This window comes from Chiloscyllium plagiosum, chromosome 21 (genome assembly GCF_004010195.1).
Source record: "Chiloscyllium plagiosum isolate BGI_BamShark_2017 chromosome 21, ASM401019v2, whole genome shotgun sequence".
Taxonomy (NCBI): domain Eukaryota; kingdom Metazoa; phylum Chordata; class Chondrichthyes; order Orectolobiformes; family Hemiscylliidae; genus Chiloscyllium; species Chiloscyllium plagiosum.
Window position 1 is genome coordinate 8594254 of NC_057730.1, and position 25999 is coordinate 8620252.

At 42.6% G+C, this 25999-nt stretch overlaps 2 protein-coding genes across 9 annotated transcripts in view; one reads left to right on the forward strand and one right to left on the reverse strand.

Moving 5' to 3' along the window:
* Positions 1-4348: 4348 nt before the first annotated feature.
* Positions 4349-22492, reverse strand: nthl1 (nth-like DNA glycosylase 1). Of its 2 annotated transcripts, none has more exons than XM_043711197.1 (5): positions 22416-22492; positions 14960-15130; positions 11955-12114; positions 6583-6688; positions 4349-5023 (listed from the first exon to the last, which is right to left on the reverse strand). In XM_043711197.1, exons 2-5 carry the CDS (start codon positions 15125-15127, stop codon positions 4837-4839), a joined length of 621 nt encoding a protein of 206 aa, XP_043567132.1. In that variant the 5' UTR covers positions 15128-15130; positions 22416-22492; the 3' UTR covers positions 4349-4836. The 2 variants fall into 2 exon arrangements, with proteins under 2 accessions (XP_043567132.1, XP_043567130.1); XM_043711195.1 differs by lacking the exon at positions 22416-22492 and adding an exon at positions 16654-17275.
* tsc2 (TSC complex subunit 2) overlaps positions 22429-25999 on the forward strand; it is an 80999-nt gene continuing 77428 nt past the window's right edge. For 6 of the 7 annotated variants that reach the window (XM_043711187.1, XM_043711190.1, XM_043711189.1 and 3 more), the window contains exon 1: positions 22429-22517. The gene's annotated coding sequence lies outside the window, so the exon portion shown is untranslated. Of the gene's footprint in view, positions 22518-22644; positions 22669-25999 lie in introns of those variants that run through there. The other variant, XM_043711188.1, reaches the window with a different exon arrangement.

The following is a 25999-nucleotide window of genomic DNA, read 5'->3' on the forward strand; positions in this document are numbered from 1 at the left end:
TGCAGATGGGATATTTATTTCCATTTAATATTACAGCACAGAAAGAAACCATTCAGCCCATTGCGTCTGTGACAGCTCTTTGCAGTTAGTCCTACTCCTTTTCATGTAGCTTTGCCAATATTCCTTCATTCTTAATTCACACATTGTGTGCTGCAATTGTTCTGTGATTATAATTTCAAACAATGCTAAACAAAACTCCTAGAAATCCACTTTAGGGAAAATACTCAATTGTTAAATGGCAACTTTGATTTTTTTTGTATCCAACCATGTCAAAGCATCCTAGATACAGAGCTGTATTGGCACTCTGGTAATATTTAGGTTGGCAATCACCCACCAGTACGGCCAAGATCTCTCCCATGTTATGGTTCAGGAATGTTGGGGGTTTGCCAGTTTGTGGCTGGTTTACAGAAGACTTTGTTGGAGTACAATTAAGAATTTTTTTTTGCAATCTTTTGCTTTGGGATTACACTCTCACCCCCCCCCCCCCCCCCCCCTCCCAAAAAACCCATCGTTCTGTTTTCCTCTTGGCATCTGGATGGGTATATGAATGGGAGGTGTTTAGAGGGATATCTGCCAAATGCTGGCAAATGGGACTACATTAATTTAGAATATCTGGTTGGCATGGGCGAGTTGGACCAAAGGGTCTGTTTCTGCTGTACTTTTCCCAGGCACTCTGCAGTGCCATTGTGTGTAAAAACAGTTGAAATCATATTCTCTGGGCACAGGGTCATCCTTGTACTGATTAATCCAAACACTTAGTCTATCCTGTGGAAGAGTCATACTGGGTTGAATGTTAAAGCGCTTTGTTTTCTCAGATGTTACTAGGTGTACAGTATTTCTCCAGCACTTTGTTTTGAAAGTTAGCTTTTTAAAAAAAAAAGTGGGGAAGGCAAGGTCAAAATACAGATGGAAGATTTTGTTTTGAATTTGAGGCAAATTTTATCTGCTCTGTTTGAACAAGATTTTGAAAGGAATGGATTCTTAAATTGTTAGCAAAAATCCAAACAGGAAGAAGAAATTCTTTTGTCAGATCTGATCTCTGAAATCTAGGGGATGAGCAAATAACAGTGATTGGCAGATTCAGCCTCAATTACAGTAATTCTAATCAACTGTGTTTACATTTCCCCTTCATGAGCTTTTGAGCATGTCTGTGTGAGGACGAGCAGTCACAAAACATGTAATGACCTGGAAATGCGTCAGCTTGGAATTTTGTGCACGCTTTTTCCCCCAAGGATGCAGGTTTGAATAACTAAGTATAAAAGAAAATCATACTCCAAGTCTTTATGTAAGAGATTATTCTGTGTATTGTATTATATGTAGTGTAATCTAGTTCTCCTTGCAACGTCCAGTTTTTATTTTGGTGATATAATTGTGTCATCACAATGTTTTTAAGCCCTGTTGCTTCAAATGAAGCCCCACTGCATGGATTCTTACATGTTGTAGAATTTAAACCAAAACTTAGTCCCCTGTTGGTTCTGGCACTGTGGTTGTGAACTGAGGGGTTATAATTCTCAGGAAGCACTGATCAGGCTGCAACTCTTTCCTCTCGCAGTGAACTAACAGGTCTTTTAGCCAAAGTTCATCAAGCAAAACCCCCTCGTAAGAGAAGATATTGATATATGCAATGGAAGGGACCATGAGATTTGGTTATAATATGGAACGTGCTATCACAGTAGTTGAGGTGTACAGGAGAGAGATCTTTGAGGGGAAGCTAACCAAATACAACTACTTGACTTATGTAGCTTCTTGTCCCTCATTCTGTTTTATGATTTGATGTTCACTGTGCTTTGCCTTTACACTACTTCTCAGCTACACTTTAAATGGTGGCAAGTCAAATCAAAGAATTATTAGAATCCAGAAGGTCACAGGGAGAAAACGCTAATCATTTGCAACTAGGGCAGGCCATGGTGAACCTGTTTTAAAAATAAACTTGCTGAATTCAACTGTGTAAAGCAAGAAAATAGCAAAATTGAACCCATTCATAAAAGTCAGACCATAAAATCTTAGACTTTTTGGAAAAAAACAACTTATGACCATTCATGCTCATTGTACGCAACAGTTTTATTTCCATGCAAATAGTGGAATTTGTGTTTACATTGTACGTTCTAGTTGAGTTTAAATAACATAGTAACAAAGCTTTCCCTCTCGGCATCCATAGCTCAGGGGAAGAGCTAAGTTACTGAACAGTATTGCCAACTGCATACATCCCATATCTCAGTATTTGGGCTTGCAGGTACTTTCCTCACATCATCTGCTGTTTATTTTCCTGAACATACCTTGCAAGGCATGTGTTCAACAGGCTGAATAATCTTGCCTGTTCCGTTTTAGATATCCCAGCAAGCTTTGGCACATAAGCCACACTCCAATTTGGGTGCACCCTTAGATTGTTTTTGTTTTTCCTGATAACTTCTATATATTTAAAACAGTTTTCCCAAATACGTCAAATCTGTAAAATAAGAAGTTCTGTATTCGCCCATGAGACAGTTAAACTGCATGAAGAGAGACGAGTTCGTTATTTTAACTTCTCTCAATACCCATAATACACTCTGGCTGTACATACTGCTGCTGATCATAAAAGACGCAAAATAAAGAAGGTAATATGCTACAAGTACAAAATCAGAATTATTGTATAAATGTAAAAAAATTCTGTAGAGTTGACAATGAGTTGCCCTAAAATTTCCACAGCATTTACCTCACACTGTTATACTAGAATTTTCTGATGTTAATGTGTTTGAATTCTATGGTACTAAGGTTGGTTTTCACAAATCTGCACTGGATTAAACATAACTAGTGCCAGACTATACACAATTCAACCAGTTATCAAAGCATAGCCTAGACATCTGTGCTGGTGATATTAGTGAAAGCACATTTTATATGTTTGAGATTTGATTCGATTCCCTACAGTGTTGAAACAGGCCCTTTGGCCAAACCAGTCCACACTGACCCTCTGAAGAGTAACCCACCCAGACCCATTTCTCGCTGACTAATGCACCTAACACTATGGGCAATTTAGCATGACCAATTCACCTAACCTGCACATCTTTGGACTGTGGGAGGAAACGCAGACACGGGGAGAATGTGCAAGCGCCACACAGTCGCTTGAAGCTGGAATCGAACCTGGGACTCTAGTGCTATGAGGCAGCAGTGCTAACCACTGAGCCACCGTGACGCCCTGATGTTCCAGTCTTACATTTTAATGAATAAATTAATTATTGTGTGTTGAAATAACAAGCAAAGGAATTAAGAGGATGGGCAGTGGAACCATTACTTTGTCATAACCTTTGGCATTATAAATTGATTTGTTTCCTTGCAGCTTCCAAACTTTCTATAACTCAGTGCTGTGTCTAGTTCACTTCTGGCCATTGGTCTTGCTGTACTTGTCTGCTGTAAGGAACAAGTCTTTGATGTTACTTTACAGTGTGGCAACTGGTAAGATCACAGGGCGGAAAGGAAAGTAAAGAAATTGCAGGGCTTGGCTAGTGCTAAATGGAAAAGGGTACAGTGAGAGAGTATTGAAATCCCAAAGTCATTATTATGCAGAGTGAAGCATCTCCGTCACCTGTATCAGACATACTCAGTCGATTAGGCAGCATTTGTGGAGGCAGAAAAAACAGGATTGACATCCCAGGCTGACGGCCCTTCATTTAAAACTAATGAAACATTCTCTATTTGATGTCTGTTCTGTTTCTCTGTTAACCGTTGCTATCTAATTTAAAGTTGAGTATTTCCACGACTGTTCTGCTTTTATTTAGACTTGTATCTGGCATCTGTTGTATGAAATATTTATCCACCCATCCACTTGCATTAAGGCCATTCAAAATAAAACAGTCCTATCAACTTTCAGATATAAATGCTTCTAACTTCCAATGAAATGAAATGAAACTGTAAAGTAATCTTAACCCATAAATAGGCTGATTAGAGTAGGACAGATGAGAGAATAAATGTCCTATTTTCCTGGTCTAGGGGATTTGGTGGGGTGGGGTGGGGAGGGGGGGGGGAGGCAATATAACGAAAATTCTTTGTTTTAAAAAAAGCATTCACCAAAAATAGATATGCCAAACAAGAGTACTACCACACTTTTATTTACTTGCACAAAATGAACTCCAAACCACAGGTTAATAAGGGATGCTAAGTAATCATTTAAGTTCTATTTTCAAAGCATTGGTTGGCAAGCTCAAGGAAAATTATTGCCCACACTGGTTCATGCTGTTTATCCAATGAAGCATGGAGGATATTAGAATTTAAAGCAAGTACCTTAACCAGCAGGCTAGAATCACAGAATCCCTACAGTGTGAGAGCAGGCCTTTTCGTCCATTGAGTCCACACCAACCCCATTAAGAACACCCCACCCAGACCCTGCATTTCCCATGGAAACCAACTTATCCATGCACATCTTTGGACTGTGGGAGGAAACTCATGCAGACAGCCGTCCAAGGGTGGACTCAAGCCTGGGTTCCTGGCGCTGTGAGGCAGCAGTACTAGCCACAGCACCCCCTGCTGTAGTGCTCAGTGGAATTTCAATCATTTTGCTTACTAGTGATGCATCTGAATACCATGTAAAACTGCACATTCGTACAGGAGACTTGCCTGGCTTTCTAAGTATGTGGCACTTGCCACCAGGCTGCAATACTCAGTCCTGCTACTGATGCATCTTTACAAACTGCATGGTGTTCTCACTGGGAACATCATTATTCAGTTGAGTTCAATACTCCACTAGCAACTGGAATTCACTGACAAGATCACAAACAGTTCTGTTTTAGTTAAGTTTGGGACAAACATCTCCCCAACCTTTGAATAATTTATACCGCGATCTAACATCTAAACACAAGGATTTAATTATTGTTGCTGTTGGCAAGGCTGAAGCGGAGAGCTGGGAGGAAGCCTGGGATTTGTTTTCCGAAGATTGTTCTTGGCTGTGGGACAGATATCTCTGTTGAGACATACAGTACAGCGAGGATTCACTGGCAGGCACATCTGCTGACCAAAGCCCACCAGCAGCCAATTGGTCTCGCTCCAGAGCTCCCTGAAAGAGAAAGGAGGGGGAGGCATACATTTAAAAATATAGTTCTTTGTGGGATTTCCATAGGCTGATTCCACAAAAATCAAGTACATGAATTGTGAACACAAAGTGAGATGGATGCAGGGATCCAAGGTTGGAAAATATTTGCTGTAAAAGATGGGGGCAGAGGGAGAGGGGATTCTGTATGGATTTAGAGAGGAAACAAGAGGGAACTTTGAGTTTGTTGTGCAACCACATGATGGAAGGATGCCGCTAGATGCTGTCATGTTGGTAAATTAAATGGTTTAAGGAAGAAGAATTTTGATTTAATGTCAGTGATTAAATAAAACACCAGGGGCAATTTAGTGTGGGAAAAATAAAGCATTTACTGGTGTGTAAGAGCATTTCTGGATGTTAAACAAATAAAAAGTCATCAAGAGCATTCCATATTCAGCCTGCTGTATAGGAAGGCTTCAGGCAATCAATAGAAACATCTACATTCTGCAAAAGAATTAAATCAGGTCATAGAGATGTACAGCACTGAAACAGACCCTTCGGTCCAACTCGTTCATGCCAACCAGATGTCCCAACCAAATCTAGTTCCACTTACTGTCCCATATCCCTCCAAACCTTAGCTATTCATATACCCATCCAGATGCCTTTTAAATGTTGCAGTTGTACTAACCTCCACCACTACTTCTGACAGCTCATTCCATACACATACCACCCTCTGTTTGAAAATGTTGCCCCTTTGGTCTCTTTTATATCTTTCCCCTCTCACCCTAAACCTATGCCCTCTAGTTCTGGACTCCCCCACTCCAGGGAAAAGACTTTGTCTATTCACCCTATCCGTGCCCCTGATGATTTTATAAACCTCTACAAGGTCACCCCTCAGCCTCCAATACTCCAGGGAAAAACAGTCCCAGCCTGTTCAGCCTCTCCCTATAGCTCAAATCCTCCAACCCTGGCAACAACATTGTAAATCTTTTCTGAACCCTTTCAAGTTTCACAACATCCTACCGATAGGAAGATGACCAGAATTGAACGCAACATTCCAAAAGTGGCCTAACCAATGTTCTGTACAGCTGCAACATGACCTCCCAAGTCCTATACTCAATACTCTGACCAATAAAGGAAAGCAAACCAAAAGCCTTCTGCACTATCCTATCTACCTGCGACTCTACTTTCAAGGAGCTATGAACCTGCACTCCAAGTTCATTTTTGTTCAGCAACCTTCCCTAGGACCTTACCATTAAGTGTATAGTCCTAAGTTAAAAATCACCCAACACCAGGTTATAATCCAACAGGTTTAATTGGAAGCACACTAGCTTTCGGAGTGACGCTCCTTCATCAGGTGATAGTGGAGGGCTCAATCCTAACACACAGAATTCTGGTGTTGTGTCATTTTTAACTTTGTACACCCCAGTCCAACACCGGCATCTCCAAATCGTGTATAGTCCTGCTACTGAGTCAACTTCGCTCCCTGCAAGGTGTCAACCCATCTTCAATTATTGGTTGTCTGACTGTACTACGTGTACCATCACTTGGTTACATTTAGAGGTCTCCTCCCAAGCCCAGTTTACCGTGGCATCCATTCTTCCAGCGCCAGTCTGCTTTCCTCTGGGGTTTTGGTCTCTTTTTTGACCCACTTCAGTCGATTTGTGATTCTATGCACATGGGTGTCAACACCTGGAATGAAAAATTAAAACAGGCAAAAGGAGTTAATTGGGTGCTGAGGTGGATTAAGTGCTTGTGAAATGAATTTATCAAACCAAATCAGCAACACTATGTTACAAATTTTGGTTTGCATTAAATATCCTCTAGGATTAACTAGTGCTCTTGGGCAAACAAGAGGAGTTTGAGTGGAATATTGAGGGAGGTAATTTAAAACTAATTCATTGTTGGAAAATTGCACCCAAAAAGTGGTGAAGTTACAGTCCAAGTAAAAATCAAGTTCTATAATCACAATTGCAGAAGCTGCCATGAATCAATGCCACGGCCAACATACCAGAACATAACCACTTATTTGTTTCTCTTTCTATACATTTAAGTCTTGGAGCCAGGGGGTTGCTATAGTAATACAGCTAAAAATAAGCTTATCACCAAAGAAAGCATTTTTAATCAGGGTATCTAGTGCTTCACTTGTGAATAACCCAATTAAAAATCAGAGAAAATGAATTTTTAAAAAGTATACTTAACAATTTATACCTTTCACTGGTGAACAGCAGTTGTTTCCTAGTAATTTTTTTGAAAAATGAAAAATTGTCTGGTCAACTTGCCTAAGAAAATGAATGCAATTTAAAGAGCCTTCCTTAATCATCACACTTGGCGGAAACAGGTAACAGTCACCTGGGAACACGGACAGCTTTGACTGGGATAAAGCATGAACCTTGAACCAGTGGAAACTCAAGTGTAACTGGTTTTGGGTCAAGCTCACGTACACTTAAAATCCATATCATCTTTAAATGCCAATTCTGCCCAAACGGTATTGATATTACTGTTGATATTGACCCATAAATTAGATTTGTCCAGACTGTTCACTCAAGATGGAACAAACTTGGACACCAACATGTGAGACACCTTCATTTTGGGACTCTGGATCCCTGCACATAAGCAGTCTATATGAGAGTAAAAGAATCTCGTAATAATTTAGCAAATGGGAGCTGGAGTGGATCATAAAGCTAAGTGAGCCTCCCATCATATTTTAAAATCGTTGTCCTACACAATGTGTTGCACTAGTCTTTCTCACTTTCAAGACCTGTTTCATGAAGGCACCACAGTGCCAATGACATAATAAACTTATAACCTGAAAGCATCAATTTTGCAATTCTCAATCATTTCCGAAACCTTCCATTGCTTTCGCCTTCTTATCTCTATAACCTCCTCCAGCCCTATCACCTCCAAAATATCTGTACTCCAATTCTGGACTCTTGAACATTCTGATTTTAATAGGTGCAACGTTAACAGATGTACATTAAGCTTATTGGACCCTAAGCCCTTTATTTTTTCCCTTAAATCTCTCCGCCTCTCTCTCTCTTCCATTAAGATGTCCCTTACAATCAATGTTTTTGGACCAAGCTTTTGGTCAAAGTGCCCTAACATTTTTTTTTTGAGTAGCTTGCTGCCAAATTCTGCTTTCTGTTCCACAAAATACTATGGGATGTTCAATTGCATTAAGAACACTGTCTAAATGCAAACTGATCTTCTGTGGTATTGCAAAAGCTCCCAGGTTTGATTCCCACCTCAGGCGGCTGTCTGTGTGGAGTGTGCACATTCTCCCCGTGTCTGCGTGGGTTTCCTCTGGGTGCTCCGGTTTCCTTCCACAATCCAAACATGTGCACATTAGGTGAATTGGCCATGCTAAATTGCCCATAGTGCTTTGGGTGGGCTACTCTTGAGAGGGTCAGTGTAACTTGTCGGGCTGAAGGGCCTGTTTCCATACAGTAGGGATTGTATGATTCAACTTCAAACCTCTGGTCAAAACTAAGGGGGAGGGAGGGGAAGAGGAGAGAGGAGAGAGAGAGAGAGAGAGAGAGAGAGAGAGAGAGAGAGAAAGACAGAGAGACACACAGACAGACAGAGAAAAGCAAGTTTACTGGTTGCTCTCCAGTGACCGATGTCATCTGGAGTATTTCCATGGAGGACAATTATGTATTGTGTTAACAATTGCTTATTTTCTGCTGACAAAACAGTTTGTTTGGAGCCGGTTCTCTCTCTTTAGTGCAGATATGGCTCAAAGGTAGAAGACAGAGGGTGGTGGTGGAGGGTTGTTTTTCAGACTGGAGGCCTGTGACCAGTGGAGTGCCACAAGAATCGGTGCTGGGTCCTCTACTTTTTGTCATTTACATAAATGATTTGGATGTGAGCATAAGAGGTACAGTTAGTAAGTTTGCAGATGACACCAAAATTGGAGGTGTAGTGGACAGCGAAGAGGGTTACCACAGATTACAACAGGATCTGGACCAGATGGACCAATGGGCTGAGAAGTGGCGGATGGAGTTTAATTCAAATAAATGCGAGGTGCTGCATTTTGGGAAAGCAAATCTTAGCAGGACTTATACACTTAATGGTAAGGTCCTCGGAAGTGTTGCTGAACAAAGAGACCTTAGAGTGTAGGTTCATAGTTCCTTGAAAGTGGAGTCGCAGGTAGATGGGATAGTGAAGAAGGCGTTTGGTATGCTTTCCTTTATTGGTCAGAGTATTGAGTACAGGAGTTGGGAGGTCATGTTGCGGCTGTACAGGACATTGGTTAGGGCACTTTTGGAATAGTGTGTGCAATTCTGGTCTCCTTCCTATCGGTAGGATGTTGTGAAACTTGAAAGGGTTCAGAAAAGATTTACAAGGATGTTGCTGTTTTCCCTGAAGCATCGGAGGCTGAGGGGTGACCTTATAGAGGTTTACAAAATTATGAGGGGCATGGATAGGATAAATAGACAACGTCTTTTCTCTGGGGTTGGGGAGTCCAGAACTAGAGGGCATAGGTTTAGGGTGAGAGGGGAAAGATATAAAAGAGACTTAAGGGGTAACTTTTTCACGCAGAGGGTGGAACGTGTATGGAATGAGCTGCAAAAGGATGTGGTGGAGGCTGGTACAATTGCAACATTTAAGAGGCTTTTGGATGGATATATGAATAGGAAGGGTTTGGAGGGATATGGGCTGGGTGCTGGCAGGTGGGACTAGATTTGGTTGGGATACCTGGTTGGACCGAAGGGTCTGTTTCCATGCTGTACATCTCTATGACTCTATATGCACTGTCCTCTGTTTATCTCCAGCATGGAGAATTCTTGGAATGGTACAATCAGAACAGTCTATTGTGATTGCTGCTGCAAATGTGACTACTCAAAGTATTTCTTTGGCTATGAAGTGCTTTCAAGTGATCAGAAGTCACAAAAGGTGCTATATTAATGGAAGTTCACTGTTTGTCCCTTTTCCATCAGTCATAAATTACTGCTGCACATTGCTCAATACAGGAATTTTGTATGTGTGTTTGAGCTTGTGACAACTTGGCATGATCATCTTGGGCCTCACCTCCATTTCCTGTGCATGCACCAACCCCCCTGCCCCCCACAACTTCCTCAGAGTCCAATATCCCTCTTTTCCAGTCTTAAATACTTTCAACAATGATGAAGCTTTCATAACCCTTGTGTGGGGCAAAGAATTTCACAGGTTGAGTAATTTTTCTTCAGCTCAGTCCCAAATGATTGTCCTCTTATTTGGGACTGTTCACCTGTGTTTAGTTTTGACAACCAGCAGAAACACAGTCTCTCAGCACCAACCTCGAGAATCCTGGCAGTCAGTCAATCTCACACCCCCATTCTAAGTGATTAAAGACTTAACAGCAATCTAAGTTTGTTCAATATATTGCATCAGTTCTATGATACTTGAATACTTTAAATTCTGTGTCCTATGACTCTGCCCCACTAGCCACCTAATGAAGGAGCAGCACTCCAAAAGCTTGTACTTTCAAATAAACTTGTTGGACTATAACTTGGTGTTGTGTGATTTTTAACTCTGTCCACCCCAGTCCAACACTGGCACCTCCACACCACACAGAAGACATGGTGCACACTTTAATGTTTAACAGTTAATGAACAGAGCTGTGTAAATAATGGAGGAGCAAGCATGGGAATAAAACAACTGAAAATTTACAAACTTTTCACATGTCATGCTCTCACACCAAGTAGTGCATTCAAGTAGCCGCTCTGGACATACACAATCTAGGCCAACAGAACCAATGCAGCATTAAGGAGGTGTTGCATCGTCCAAAGTGCTTTTGAATAAAACGTTACCCCAACGTCCCAGTTGGCCTCTCAGGTGCATCTGAAAAGATTATTCTAAAGGACTAGGAAGCTTTTTTGGCCTAGGCCAACTTCACTAAAATAGGTCATCGGTTGGCTATCACACTTCTATTTGTGGCAGTTTGTTTTGTACAAATTGGTTGTGGGGTTTCCTTCCTTTTAGCAGTGGATTCACTTTGAAAGAACTGAAATAATCATGATGTCCTGTGCTTATGAAAGGTGCCATACAAATCCAAGCCTTTTTGTTTTCATTGCTACAGATTAGCTATCGAGATTGTCATAAATTCAGTCCTCAATAATTCAGTACTGCACTGTACAGGTCTGGGAGGTCAATCTGACAGACACTAAGCCTACATGGTCTAAGGTCATCTTCTAGACATGAAACACAAAGCCAAATGCTCAAAGGCAAGCAAAGGAAGGAATGCATTTATACAACAGCTTTCATAGCCTCAAGACATCCCAACGCCTTTGCATCATTTCATCAGTTCTGCATTGGAGTGTGCTCAAGTCATATTTGCTAGTCCTCCAATTTACTCAATAGCTGTATTGACTTCCAAGAACCATAAGAATTAAAAAAAAATTGACATATTCAGTTTCAAATACTTATGGGGTTTATTTCCTGATCTGACTCTACACAATGGATGTTTTAAGCATTGGCATAGAGTTTCCAACAAATTGCTTCTGTTCCACCCAGCATCCAGAAAAGTATCAACTTGGATCTCTGCTGTGTAAGCAGTTTGCATCATTATGTATATTTCAAACACTTGTCACCAAGAGAATTGTTAAATTTTAAAGAGCATTGAGAGAACACCGAAAGCTTTTCCTTCAAACTCACCTCTTCAAGCATTAAAAAGAGCTTCCTGACTACTTCACCCATTAGTGCAGGTAGATATAGTCGATGATTTGTACCAGGAGTCCACTAGATTAATATTGAATACAAGAGTTCATGCTGCACTGCAGCACCATCAAGTGGCAGGGACTGAACACACACCATTGTTGCCAGAATAATGCTCTTGCAGCAGGAAGTCTGGTATTTTCCTACAGTGCGACTGCTCTCAGACTTTGTCATGACAGTAATGCCCGTATAATGGCAGATAGCTGATCTGTCTAAGTTGACTCCTTGATTTCATTATGTTACTGGTGCCTGTGGTACTTACTGATGCCAGACACGTTATTCCAGGCTAGCTTCATGATGAGATGAGCCATCTTCGGTCCCACTCCTGGAAGTTTCAGAAGCTCGCTGACACTGCTGGGAATGTCACCATTGTACTGCTCCTTCAAGATTGCTGTGGTCTGCTTGATGTATTTCACTTTACTCTGCATAGGTACATCATATAATGGATAAGGTGTAAAGATAATAACAATCTATCAATTCTGTCTTTCAGTTGCGCCAGCAGTAATCTAGTGGTTATGTCATTGGACAGGAATGATCCAGAAATAGGTGTTCAAATCCCCCCATAACAGCCAAATGATTTAATCTCAATTAGTTAAATAAAATCAGTCATCATGTTAATAATTGTAATTGGATTATTGTAGATCCTAAGCCAGTTCATTGATGTCCTTTTCCATAGGGAAAATAATCCTCCACCCTTACCCAGCATTTGTTGTCGATTCCTAATTGCCCTTGAGAAGATGGTGAGCCACCTTCTTGAAATGCTGCAGTAGGTACTCCCATAATGCTGTTACTAAGGGAAAGCCATGATATTGATTCAGAGACAGTGAAGGCATGGCAATACTGTTTCAAGTCAGAAAGGTGGTTGGTTAAGAGGAGTCTTAGAGATGTACAGCAATGAAACAGACCCTTTGGTCCAACTCGTCCAAGGGGAATTGTTTCTGCTGCCCTTGTTCTTCTAGGTGGTGATGGTTGCAGGTTTGGAAACTGCTGTTGAAAGACACTTATTTAGAGACAAAAAAAAATTAGACAAGCAGGAGGTTGTAAGAACACAAGTCAGGCAACATCAGGCGATGGAGAAGTCAATGTTTCAGGTGTAAGCCTTCTTCCGAGTTATAACCAAAACAATTGATCTCTCCACTTGATGCTGCTGCCTGGCTTGCTGTGTTCTTCTAGCCTCCTGCTTGTCAATGTTGAAAGGGACTTGGCAAACTGCCACAGTGCTACTCTGATGATACACAAAGCTGCCACTATGTGTCAGTGGAAGCGGGATTGAATAATTACGCTGGTAATGCCTATCAAGTGGATTGCTGGATCTTGGAATTTTTGAGCTCCTTAAGTGGTGCTAGAGTCACACAGAATATATAAGGCTGAACTGATTAAATTTCTGGTTGATGATAACTCCCAAAATGTTGATTGTTAGGTATTCAGCAATAGTAATGATTATGAATGTCAAGAGGAGATAGTTAGATTCCCGCTAGTTGGAGATTGCCATTGCCTGGTACTCAGGTGGTATATAAATGTTACTTACCACTTACCAGCTCAGACCTGAAAGTTGTCCATACTTTGGAATGTGGGAATGGCATTCAGTGTCTGAGGAATCTTGAATGGCAATTTGCAATCATCAACTAATCTCTCCACTTCTGATCTTACGATGGAGGGAATATCATTGATGAAGCAGGTGAAGATGGGTGGACCGAAGACAACACTGGGAGGAACTCTTGCAGTGATATCCTCAGACTAGGAAGATTGACTTCCAAATAAACTGATTGGACTATAACCTGAAGTGTGATTTTTAACTTTGTTGATAACCAGAACCATTTTCCTTGGTTCTATGATTGACTTCAACTGGTAAGAGTCTTGCTCCTCATTCTCAACATTTTTAGGGTTCCTTGATGCCACACATTGTCAAATACTACCCTGATGTCCAGGATAGTCAATTCAACTCTGAAGTTTGGCTTCATTGTTCATGTTTGAATCAAGATTGTAATGGGATTAAGAATCAAGAGTGCTAACTGACCTTTGACCTAACAAATCAGTTAACACAAAAACAATAAATGCCAGTCTTGCATGTAGTAGATGAATTTCAAAAAAAATCAAGTGAAAAGGAGATGAGATGCAGCATGTGCGAAAGGAAGTGAGTAGAAGGGAAGGGTTTCTTATTGATACCACGAGGTTTCTGAAACTACCATCATTCTCACAATTGTTAGAGACATAAGTAGGTCATTCAACCTTGAGCGTCTTCCACCATTCAATGAAATTATGGCTGATCTGTGGCCTAACTCCATATACCTGCCTTTGGCCATATCCCTTAATACTTCAGCTTAACAAAAAAATTACTATTTCAGATTTAAAATTAATAACATACCCAGCATCCACTATTGTTTATGGAAGAGAGTTCCAAACATCTACCACCCTTTGTAGAAGTGCTTCCTAAGATCTCTCCTGAATGGTCTGGCCCCAATTCTCAGACTATGCCCCCTAGTTGTAAAATCCTCAGCTAGTGGAAATAGCTTATCTTTATATATCCAGTCTTTACCTATTAATATCTTGAAGACTTCAATCAGATCATCCCTCAACCTTCTAAATTCTAGAGAAAGCAGGTCTAATTTGCAGTAACTCAGATTCACATTGAATAGTGCAACAAGCAGCCTTGAATAAAACTGACCACTGCATTGCAAATGTCTTTGATATTTAAAAAGCCAACTAGCCCACTGAATAATGAATCTGCATGTAAGGAAGTGATTGACAGACAGAATAACTGATCACTTGTTAGATGGTTTGGAATGTACACATGTTGCACAGAGTAAACATCGGTACTGTACTGGCAACAGGAATTTAAATATTAAAATGTAATAAGTGAAAATTTTCCTCATGATATCACATGCAAATTGTACCCTTTGGCAAACATTGATAGGAAACCGCAAAGCGAAACATTAACACTAAAATGATCAAAAGTTAACATTAAAATTCAGGCATGATTTATGATCTTCCCTTTCATATCGTAAAACTTCCTGAGCTGTTTCATGGTAGAGAACAAATTTCGATACCTACCAGCTTTAGGACAGTGACCAAAACCTTGGTCAAAGGGGTAAGTTTGATGGACCTATGTAAAGAAGCAGAGAGTCAGCGAGATTAAGGAAGGGAACTGCAGAGCTGAGGGCCCAAGTAGCTGAATTCTATTATCAATGGTAGAGCGATGAGCATTGGGATAGTACATTTGAGGAGATGCTCAGTTGTAAGATAGTGATTCAGTAAATGTGCACTAACCCTCCAGAATCCAACTGGATAGATAAGCTCTCCCAGTGTCTTATCATCCATCTTGAGGATGTTGTCCACAGTCAAGCCATGGTCCCTTAGCTGCTTCATTGCTGCAAATGTCACCTGATCCCTGGTTTGGCTGGACAGCATGAGCGACAAAAGCACTTGATACCTCATGACCTGCAGAATTCCAATAAAGACATATCAAAATAGTCAGTGGCAACATTCAGCTGAGGCAGACACATTCCTATTTTAACTTTGATCTTAACTTCAAGTATGCCTTTAAGTATTAAGAATGAAGGACACTTGTGGGGCATTTCTTTCCTGCTCTCCTTTCTCTCCAGTGGGGGTCGCCCAACATCTGCTATCCTTATCTCAATCCAAATGGCAAGTGTGGAAAGGACACAGACAAGGTGTGTCAGTTTTGTAGCACCCTCATTTCTGCATCAGGAGGTTGTGGGTTCAAGCCCTTCTCAAGGCTCTGTGGCTTTTTCTCAGGTGGCTCAGTTAGCTAGATCGAGAAAGTGAGGACTGCAGATGCTGGAGATCCGAGCTGAAAAATGTGTTGCTGGAAAAGCGCAGCAGGTCAGGCAGCATCCAAGGAGCAGGAGAATCGACATTTCGGGAATGCCTGAAGAAGGGCTTATGCCCGAAACGTCGATTCTCCTGCTCCTTGGATGCTGCCTGACCTGCTGCGCTTTTCCAGCAACACATTTTTCAGCAGTTAGCTAGATGATTGATTTATGATGCAGAGTATACCAACAGCATGGGTTCAATTCCCATGCTCACTGATGGAGATTCTGCCTTCTTGCCACTCACTTGAGGTGTGGTGAAGCTCAGGCTAAACATTCACCATCACTACTCTGTCTCGCCTCAAAAAGCCTCTGGACCCAGAGATAATAGCAACATTACTATAAGATCTTAGAAAAGAGAATGATGAAGGGCTCCTGCCTGAAATGTCGCTTTTCCTGTATTCTGCATTTAAATTTCACCTTCCAAAGTGAACGACTTCACATTTTTCCCAGGTTGGACTCCATCTGTCTCTTATCAGCCTAGTTCTGCTTCCTGTCATGTCTTGTTGCAACTTACAACAACTTTCCACACTGTCCACAGCTCCACCAACCTTTGTGTCATCGACAAATTTACTAACCCACTCTTCCACTTCCTCATCCAGATTTGTAAAAATCACAGAGCAGAAGTTCCAGAACCAACCCCTGCGGAACAAATTGGTCATGGACTCCAGGCTGAATACTTTCCATCTACCACCAAACTCTATCTTCCGTGGGCCAGCCAATTCTGTATCCAGGTTTCCCAGTATCCCATTCCTCCTTTTTTAAATGAATGAGCCTACCATGGGGAACCTTATCAAACTGAGAAGGTAAGGGCGCCCTCAACGTCGATTTTCCTGCTCCTCGGATGCTGCGCTTTTCCAGCACCACTCTAATCTTGACTCTGATCTCTAGCATCTGCAGTCCTCACTTTCGCCTAGGATAGTTTCCTTGTCAATCCATATACCTCAACGAACAAATAATTACTTATTTCATTGCTGTTTGTGAAAGCTTTTTATATACAAACTGGTTACCATCTCCAGATACTGCACATAGTTGACTCTGAAGCACTTTGTGTCTTCTTGGGAGTCAGGAAAGTCGCTATACAAGTGCAAGTTTCAGTTTAGCTACAGGATCTGGGTTCTATCAAATTACCTCGGGGGCTGCAGTTTTGTCGAAGCATTGTTCAGCGCCCATGTGATCCACGGGCGCATCCCTGCCCTCCCTCATCTTTCTGATGTTATCCAACTGCTCCCTCCAGTCCTTGGGCTCCCATTTAGAGTTTGTGTCCTTTTCTGGGGAAGCAGACTGCGGCCGGCTAAGCTTTCGGCCCGAACCGCCAGCAGTCCGCAAGGATTCCCTTTTCTGTCTCCGTGCATTTCCGCGTATAGGAGAGCTGCCAGGCCGGATCGATGAGGCAGCTCCGACCGCGTCTGCTTGAATCTGGAGGCCGGGCTGGCCCACTGCCGGCCTGCCAACGGCAGGGCTCTTTGCTAAGTTGGAGCCGGGGTGATGATCCCGCTCCCTGGCCACCCACACCCGTCGGCTCATGTTCCGAGTCAGTACGCCTGATGTAAAATAAGGCGAGGTAGCCATAATGCCCACTTTTTGTGAGATGAGAGCTGAGGGTCGCGGTCCCTTTAAATCTCGCGCTGCTAACATGTATCAATCCGGGGGAATGTCACAACATTCGATTCTGGGGCGGGGCTTCGCCTTGGCGCGGTCTGAGTTTACTTTAACTCCATGGTCCTGTTCACTGAATCCCAACCAAGGCTGGGAATAAGCCTGTAAGGAGAGAATGGTCCTTTCCCGGTCCCAATCTTCCCTGATTTCCATGGGAATACTACTCCTGATACTTTGGGCCCAACAATATCCTTGTACATGCTGCAGAGAATGGGATTTACCCTGTTGCCTTTCAGGACGCCTGACATCAGTAATGGGAAATTTGTTACAATCAGTTGTAGAGGATGCGATTAATGTATATTTGGATAATAATGACCTGATTGGGTCAAATCAGCATGTATTTGCAAATGGTAAATCGTGTTCGACGAACTTGGCGTTTTTTGAGGTTGTCTCTGACAAAGTTGATAATACGGCGCTGGTGGACATAATAAACTTGGTTTATCAGAAGTCTTATGATAAAAGCGCCCAGAGGAAGTTGCTTAACAAAATCAAAAGGCATGAGACAGTGGATAAAGAACCAGCATGGATTAAGGCTTGACTATCAGACAGATTTTGGGGGTGCTGGTGTTGAACTGGGTTGGACACGGTCAAAAATCACACAACACCAGATTATAATCAAATCGGTTTATTTGAAAACATGAACTTTCAGAGCGCTGCTCCTTCATCAGGTGCTCGAGACCTCACTAGAGACCACTTACAGACACTCATAATCCCCGCTCCCTGCCCAACGCAAACCCAAACACGTACACATATAAGTTTGTGGAGTGAGTTTGTTCTTGCAGAATTACATTTTACTTTTTTTGAAAAGTGCCTGAATCCATGTAAGATTCTGTAAATCTGTTTTTTAGATTAGAATCAGTCTGAACATTGTGGCACAGTCTCACACAGTGCAGCTCACACCTTAAATACATTATCTGGGCCCACATGACACCAATTGTTAAAGATCACTTGAGAATGTAACTTTTAAAAAGGTTTTGCGATTTAAATATGAAAGAACTGAAACCAACATGTTCATTCTAAAAGATGAGAGACTTAACAAACAATCCAGGTCTTTTTCAATATATACAATTTCAGTTACATCACACTGTAAACGTTTGCTATAAATTCTGTGCGTTACGATCTTATACTCCACTCCTGATGAAGGAGCAGCGCTCCAGAAGCTAATGTTTTCAAATAAACCCGTTGGACTATAACTTTGTGTTGTGTGATGTTTGACCTTATCAGACAGAAAATAGTTGGAGCACTGGTATGACCGGAGAACAGTCATTCTCCATTTGGCAGACTGCAACTAGTGGGGTACTGGAAGGATAATTCTCCAGCCCCAAGCACTCACAATATATAACAATGATTGTATATGGGGACTTGTGGTGCAACAGTAGTGTGCCTACCCCCTGGACCCGGAGGCATAAGTTCACGTTCAACCTGCTCCAAACGTTTGTATGAGGGGACTAGGACTCTGGTAGCATAGTGTTTGTATCCCTCGCTCTGAGACAGTAGGCCAGGGTTTAAGTCCCACCTGCTCCAGAGATGTGTTATAACATCTCTGAGCAGGTTGATTAGGAAAATATGTGAATGTGGAGACTAAGTGTATCATTTCCAAGTTCCTGATGACATAGGTAGTGAGGTGTGCTGCATTAAGCATTTAAGAAGCTCAGTAACTAGTGAAGAACATAGAGTTATGGAATTACCTAGTACTGAAACAGACTCTTCAGTCCAATTTTTCCATGTTGAACAGACATTCCAATCTGATCTAGCCCCCATTTGCCAGCATTTGCTTCATATCCCTCTAAACCCTTCCCATTCATGTACCTGTCCAGATGCCTTTTAAATGTTGTAATTGTACCAGCCTCCACCACTTCCTCTGGCAGCTCATTCCATACACGCACCACCGTTTGCATTAAAACGTTGCCCCTCAGGTCCTTTATAGATCTTTCCCCCCTTACCTTAAACCTATGTCGTCTAATTTTAGACTCCCTCTCCTAGGAAAAACACCTAGGATGTTAACTTTATTCATGCCCGGCATGATTTTATAAACATGGCAAACAGAAAGGACCTGAAGACTAATATGTAGGCAAATAGGAAGGCTAATGGGATGTTAGCCTTTGTCACAAGAGATTTGTGTACAGGATTAATGAATTCTTGCTTCAATTGTATAGAACTTTGGTTAGATAACGCCAGGAGTTTAGTGTGCTTAGGAAGATTATTTAGAGGCCGTGCAACAAAGGTTTACTAAACTGGCTCCTGGTATGGTGGGACTACCCAAGAAGAGAGATTTGGAAAACTGGGCCAGTATTCTTGAGTATCTTGAAGACTGAGATGTGATTTTATTGAAACCTACAAAATACTTAAAGGAGTTGACAGAGTAAGTGCAGGGAAGATGTTACTTCTATTTGTGCTCCCTCACTCCACTGTCAGAATTTTCAGTATGGATTTTGTGCTCAAGTCACTGGAATGGGATTTAAACTTACTAGCTCAAAGTTTGTGAGAAGATTTGTAGCTCGGGTGCTCGTTGCTGTGGTTCTGTTCGCCGAGCTGGAAGTTTTTGTTGCAAACGTTTCGTCCCCTGTCTAGGTGACATCCTCAGTGCTTGGGAGCCTCCTGTGAAGCGCTTCTGTGGTGTTTCCTCCAGCATTTATAGTGGCCTGTCCCTGCCACTTCCGGTTGTCAGTTTCAGCTGTCCGCTGTAATGGCCTCTTCCTGTTTGTCCTATGTAGTGTTTTGTGCAGTCCTTGCATGTGATTTTGTACACTACATTAGTTTTGCTCATGCTGGGTATCAGGTCCTTCGTTCTGGTGAGTTGTTGTCTGAGTGTGGCTGTTGGTTTGTGTGCTGTTATAAGTCCTAGTGGTCGCAGTAGTCTGCCTGTCAGTTCAGAGATGTTCTTGATGTATGGTAGTGTGGCTAGTCCTTTGGGTTGCGGCATGTCATCGCTTACTAGCTGCCAACATAGAGCATAGTGATTACAGCTGACAATATTAAGGTCACAACATTTCCCATCATCTGAACTGTATCATGGGGCATTGAAGTAAATAGGAGTTGATTGAGTAGGTGTTAAGGATTCTTCTCGGTGGAAGAGATATAGCAAGGGAGAGATCCCATCAATGTATCCACCAAACTGATAAACTTAGCATCAGTGATAGAATCGAGGGAGTGGACAATGAGGAGGAGGCTAGTGTTGTAGACCAGATATTCAAAGTGTGAATATAAGTTCAGAAGATTTTGCAGAGTGTACAACGAATCCATGGAGGATGTGGATTAACCTAAGCATTTTGAAAGTCAAATGGTGAACCAGTGGAAGTTGATGAGGAGAGTGGATGATTAATAAGTCGACCTTAGAATGAAACTGAGTGAAGGAAACAAACTCTAGGTGAACCGCAACCCTTACTCAGTAATAATTTTATTGAATCATGGAGCAGGTTTACAGGAATAAAAGGGCTACTTGTTGCTTATGTTTCCTATGGAAATCATATTAGAGTTCAAAAGTACACTTATGAGCACTGTGGGGAAGCCAGATATACAGATGAAGAAGTCGTAGATGATTATTTCAGCAGTAGCTGGGGTGATGTAGAAAAGGAAATGATTGACACTTTTTGTGTAATCTTGAAGAACTGAGTTTGAAGAACTGAGTGGCCCTTTTTATATTGATTTACCATTTACATTGTTCTCGTGATCTATTTGTCTATTTTTGCTTTACAAAATAGACACATCTTCTCCAGGGTCAGTTTTCTAAGTGTACTCTCTGAATATGAAATCCTACCTGTCAGAAGCACACATCTCGCAATGGAACATGTGCTCACCGTCATCTTCCATCTACAAATTGAAATGCACTGAACAGCATGTGAGGTAAGAATCAACATTTCTATTTCACTTCAATGACACCCCAAAGCATTTTAACACCAACTAAATTTTTTGAAGTCTGAACATTTTTGTAACATAGCAAAACACAATTTCTTGATGTACACTCATAGTTGAGGAGGTGACACGAAGTTCACATTCATGTAGTGCAATCTTCTTTTTTGTTGAATATAGAAATGTCATTCTTCATATTTCCCCCAAGTTATATTTGAAATGACAGCTTATTATCTCACTGGAGTAGTTTATGCAATGAAGGTCACCTCCTGATAGCCATGAGTGACTTACATTGAAACCCTGGAAGGCTGATCAGTTGGAGGAGTTTGCATTTTAGAACATGCACCATGTACTGTTCCTTGAAAATATTTCAATAGCTTAGCTTCAAATGAAACCTCAACCTAAATGTTTCTTACTAATCAATGCTTCATCATTATATCCTAGCTGATTTGTACATTATCCACGCACATTTTAATGATGCTATATTTTAATTCTGAAAAGTGACACCTTTTAAATTAATCAGCAACCAGCATATGCTCTAACAAAGAGTAATCCTTCTTTTGGTTTTAGATGTATTCAGTCAAAAGTACTGATTTCACTGCTTATAAGTCAATTTTCTACTCAGCTTGACCTAATATTTCAGTTCAATTTTAGCTTTTTGGAACATTCGAATTTTCTATTTCTATGCATGAACTTGTCTATGTTTTTGCGAACAGTAGCACCCCTACAGTGAGCAAACAGGTCATCCAGGCCATCGAGTCTTCCCTCCCAAGATAATCCCACCCAGACTCACCCCACTATCCCTGTAACGCTGCATTTCTCATGCTGAATCCACTTAGTCTGATTTGGAGGTGTCGGTGTTGGATGGGTGTTAAAAGTTAAAAATCACACAACACCAAGTTATAGTCCAACAGGTTTATTTGGAAGCACTAGCTTTCGGAGTGTTGCCAATCACCTGATGAAGGAGCAGCGCTTCGAAAGCTAGTGCTTCCAAATAAACCTGTTGGTCTATCACCTCTGCACACCACTGGACACTATGGGGCAATTTAGAATTGTCAGTCCATCTGAGCTACACATCTTTGAAACCCACGCAGACACGGGGAGAATGTGCAAACTCCACACAGACACCTGAGGGGTGGGAATTTAATCCCCCTTTGTGAGGCAGCAACCGTGCCGACCAGGAACAATAAAATATTAGTTGTCATTTATCAAGGCTGAGAACTTATTAAGGATCTTCGGGGGCTTGGGGGGGTCAATAATCACTGGTCCTTTGCGGAATATTTGACAATCCAGGAATGAATGAAAATAACGTCTGCCCCAAAACTACAGCCTGCCTACAATTCCCGGCAGGCATTGCGGGCGGCCGCCTGCCGAAACGGAAGTACCTGTGCGTGTGACGTCTGTTCCTGGAAGGCTGGGCCTGTAGCGGGAGCCAGGAGCTGGTGCAATGGGTGATTGAGGCGGCCGAGCGCGGCTCAGACGGCACGGTGAGTGGCAACTGGCGATTAGGATTAATGGGGGAGGGACTGCATTCGGGCAGCCCGGGAGAGGCAGTGAGGCCGAGCCTGGATCCGCCAAAATGGGGGAGGCCGCTGCAGTAAACAGCTCCTGGCCACTGTGGGGGCGGGGCATGAGAAGGTAAGGGAGGGGGGCGTGAACCACTGGGGAGGAGGGTGTATGGGGGGGGGGGAGAGACACACCATGGTAGGGAGGGCACCCCCTGGGGTGGGGGGGCACCATGGTGGAGAGTTCCCCCGTGGAGAAAGGGAGAGGAGGGTCCTTCCATAGAGGAGATTAGGAGAGGGGCGACCCCCTCCCAATTGAGGAGAGGAGCAGGGCTACCCCCATGGAAGAAGAGGGGGAGGGGGAGGCGGTTGTGTGGTCTGATGTGGAGGGGGTTCCCATGGAGGGGAGGGATGTCACAGTGTCTGGATGGAGTGGAACAGGAAGGATAGTATAAACATGGGGGTGGGAGCAGTCATGCAAAAACATGGAGTGGGGAAGGGGTGAGGGCGGATTGTTTGCAAGTTTGGAGGGGGAGGGGGAATGGGAATCCATGGAGGAGGAAGGGAGGACGTATGTGAACCTATAGGGCTGTGGCAAGGGATGTGCATAAACCCTTGGAGAAGTTCATGCTGGGGACAGAGAGGTGCTTAAACCCAGAAGAAGTTGCTCAGGAAATTGAACTTTCTTCTGGGTAAAGCCTCCTCTTGGAACCCCAAAGTCTCCAATTTAAATGGAGACTTTTGAAGGGTTCTCATGAAATTAAGTAATATGCTCAGGAAAAACCTGAACCATTTAAGGGCATAGTATAACTCCTGAGTATTTAACAGACTCCACACATACATCTCACACTTTGTACGGCACCCCTCTTCTGACGTTACCCTGATGTTTGCTGCTCAATAAATGACAACCCTCCTCATGAGTGGCGAAACATAAACTGATCCCAGACCCACTGGAGCCACTGGGCAGCACGGTGGCACAGTGGTTAGCACTGTTGCCTCACAGCGCCAGAGACCCGGGTTCAATTCCCGACTCAGGCGACTGACTGTGTGGAGTTTGCACATTCTCCCCGTGTCTGCGTGGGTTTCCTCCGGGTGCTCCGGTTTCCTCCCACAGTCCAAAGATGTGCAGGTCAGGTGAATTGGCCATGCTAAATTGCCCGTAGTGTTAGGGAAGGGGTAAATGTAGGGGTATGGGTGGGTTGCGCTTCGGCGGGTCGGTGTGGACTTGTTGGGTCGAAGGGCCTGTTTCCACACTGTAAGTAATCTAATCTAATCTAACCCACTCCCATGCTGCCAGGCTCCAAAAAACCCTACCTGCCAGATCTAACCCGAGACCTTTGCCTCCACTAGACTCAAACCCTGTAGACTTGATGCTACACTCCCATACCCCCTGCCCAACTTATTCTTCCACTGATCCTGACCTACCCAACAGGCTGCATCGCCTACCTTGCCAGCTAACACCTTATCTCCTTCACATTTGTCATCTTACCCTAGTTCCATATCCCGTCCCCAGCCGTCACTAATTTGAGAGACTGCCACTTCACAGAATCTGGCCCATTGTGTTGGTTGACTTTGTTTGCAAATAATCATTGTTCTCTTATAGAGTCATAGAGATGTACAGCATGGAAACAGACCCTTTGCTCCAACTCGTCCATGGTGACCAAATATCCTAATCTAATCTAGTCCCATTTGCCAGCACTTGGCCTATATCCCTCTAAAATCTTCCTATTTATTTATCCATTCAGATGCCTTTTAAATAATGTAATTGTACCAGCCTCCATCACTTCCTCTGACAGCTCATTCCATATGCGCACCACCCTCTGGGTGAAAATGTTGCCCCTTAGGTCTCTCTCAAATTTTTCTCCTCTCACCCCAAAAATCTGCCCTCTAGTTCTGGACTCTTTTCCCCCCCCCCCAAGGGAAAAGACCTAATTTATTTATCGTATCCGTGCCCCTCATGATTTTATAAACCTCTATAAGGTCACCCCTCAGCCTCCGACACTCCAGGGAAAACAGCCCTAGCCTATTCAGCTTATCCCTGTAGCTCAAATCATCCAACTCTGGCAACATCCTTGTAAATCTTTTCTGAACCCTTTCAAGTTTTAACATCATCCGACTGATAGGAGGGTGATCAGAGTTGTACACAATATTCCAAAAGTGGCCTAACCAATGTTCTGTACAGCAGCAACATAACCTCCCAAGTCCAACAAAGAAAAGCATATCAAATGCCACCTTCAGTATCCTACATACCTGCGACTCAACTCTCAAGGAACTATGAACCAGTGCTCCAAGGTCTCTTTGTTCAGCAACTTCCCTAGGACCTTCCCATTAAGTCTATAAGAACTGCTCTTATTTGCTTTTCCAAAATGTAGCACCTCACATTTATCTAAATTAAACTCCATCTGCCACTCCTTAGCCCATTGGCCCATCTGATCAAGATCAGTTGTACTCTGAGGTAATCTTCATCACTGTCCACTACACCTCCTTTTAATGAACCTTGCTCGTTTTAATGCAAGTCATGTTGTTCGTTTGTGTCTTTGACGGTAGCAGTTATTATTTTAGATCTTGCATTGAGCATTTAGCCAGTGCTAAGGTATGTATCTTTTATATGCCAGAGATCAGTTTGTTATCGGAAAAGGTGATAGATTTAGACTTTGAGTCACAAGTACCAAGTTTTTCACACCATTTCATTCAGTGGGTTTTGGCTTTACTGAAAATTTTCCCTGCCCTGCAGTGTCCTGATGTGTTTGTGCAACAGTACTTTTCACATAAACAGACTGCTGCAGTTAATATACATGGTTTCTAGCAATTATTTAATGATCTCCTTTTGCGTTGGGATTTGGTGTCTTTTGCATCCTTGAAGTGCTTTGGGTATTTTATTACATTTAAAGGCTTTAGGCTTGAAGCATTATAGAGTCATAGAGATGTTCAGCACGGAAACAGACCCTTCGGTCCAACCTATCCATGCCAACCAGATATCCCAACCCAATCTAGTCCCACCTGCCAGCACCCGGCCCATATCCCTCCAAACCCTTCCTCTTCATATAACCATCCAAATGCCTCATAAATGTTGCAATTGTATCAGCCTCCACCACTTCCTCTGGCAGCTCATTCCATACACGTACCACACTCTGCGTGAAAATGTTGCCCCTTAGATCTCTTTTATATCTTTCCCCTCCCACCCTAAACCTATGCCCTCTAGTTCTGGACTCCCTGACCCCAGGGGAAAGACTTTGCCTATTTATCCTATCCATGCCCTCATAATTTTGTAAACTTCTATAAGGTCACCCCTCAGCCTCCAATGCTTTGGGGAAAACGGCCCCAGCCTATTCAGCCTCTCTCTAAAGCTCAGATCCTCCAACCCTGGCAACATCCTTGTAAGTCTTTTCTGAACCCTTTCAAGTTTCACAACATCTTTCCGATAGGAGGGAGACCAGAATTACACGCAATATTCCAACAGTGGC

Coding starts and splice junctions, on each gene's coding strand:
- nthl1 (XM_043711195.1), bottom strand. CDS start 17,160: ATGTTAGCAGCGCGAGATTTAAAGGGACCGCGACCCTCAGCTCTCATC. Junction 6,689..11,954: donor GAATAACGTGTCTGGCATCA/GTAAGTACCACA, acceptor TTTTCATTCCAG/GTGTTGACACCCATGTGCAT. Junction 5,024..6,582: donor CTGGAAGAATGGATGCCACG/GTAAACTGGGCT, acceptor TTTCTCTTTCAG/GGAGCTCTGGAGCGAGACCA.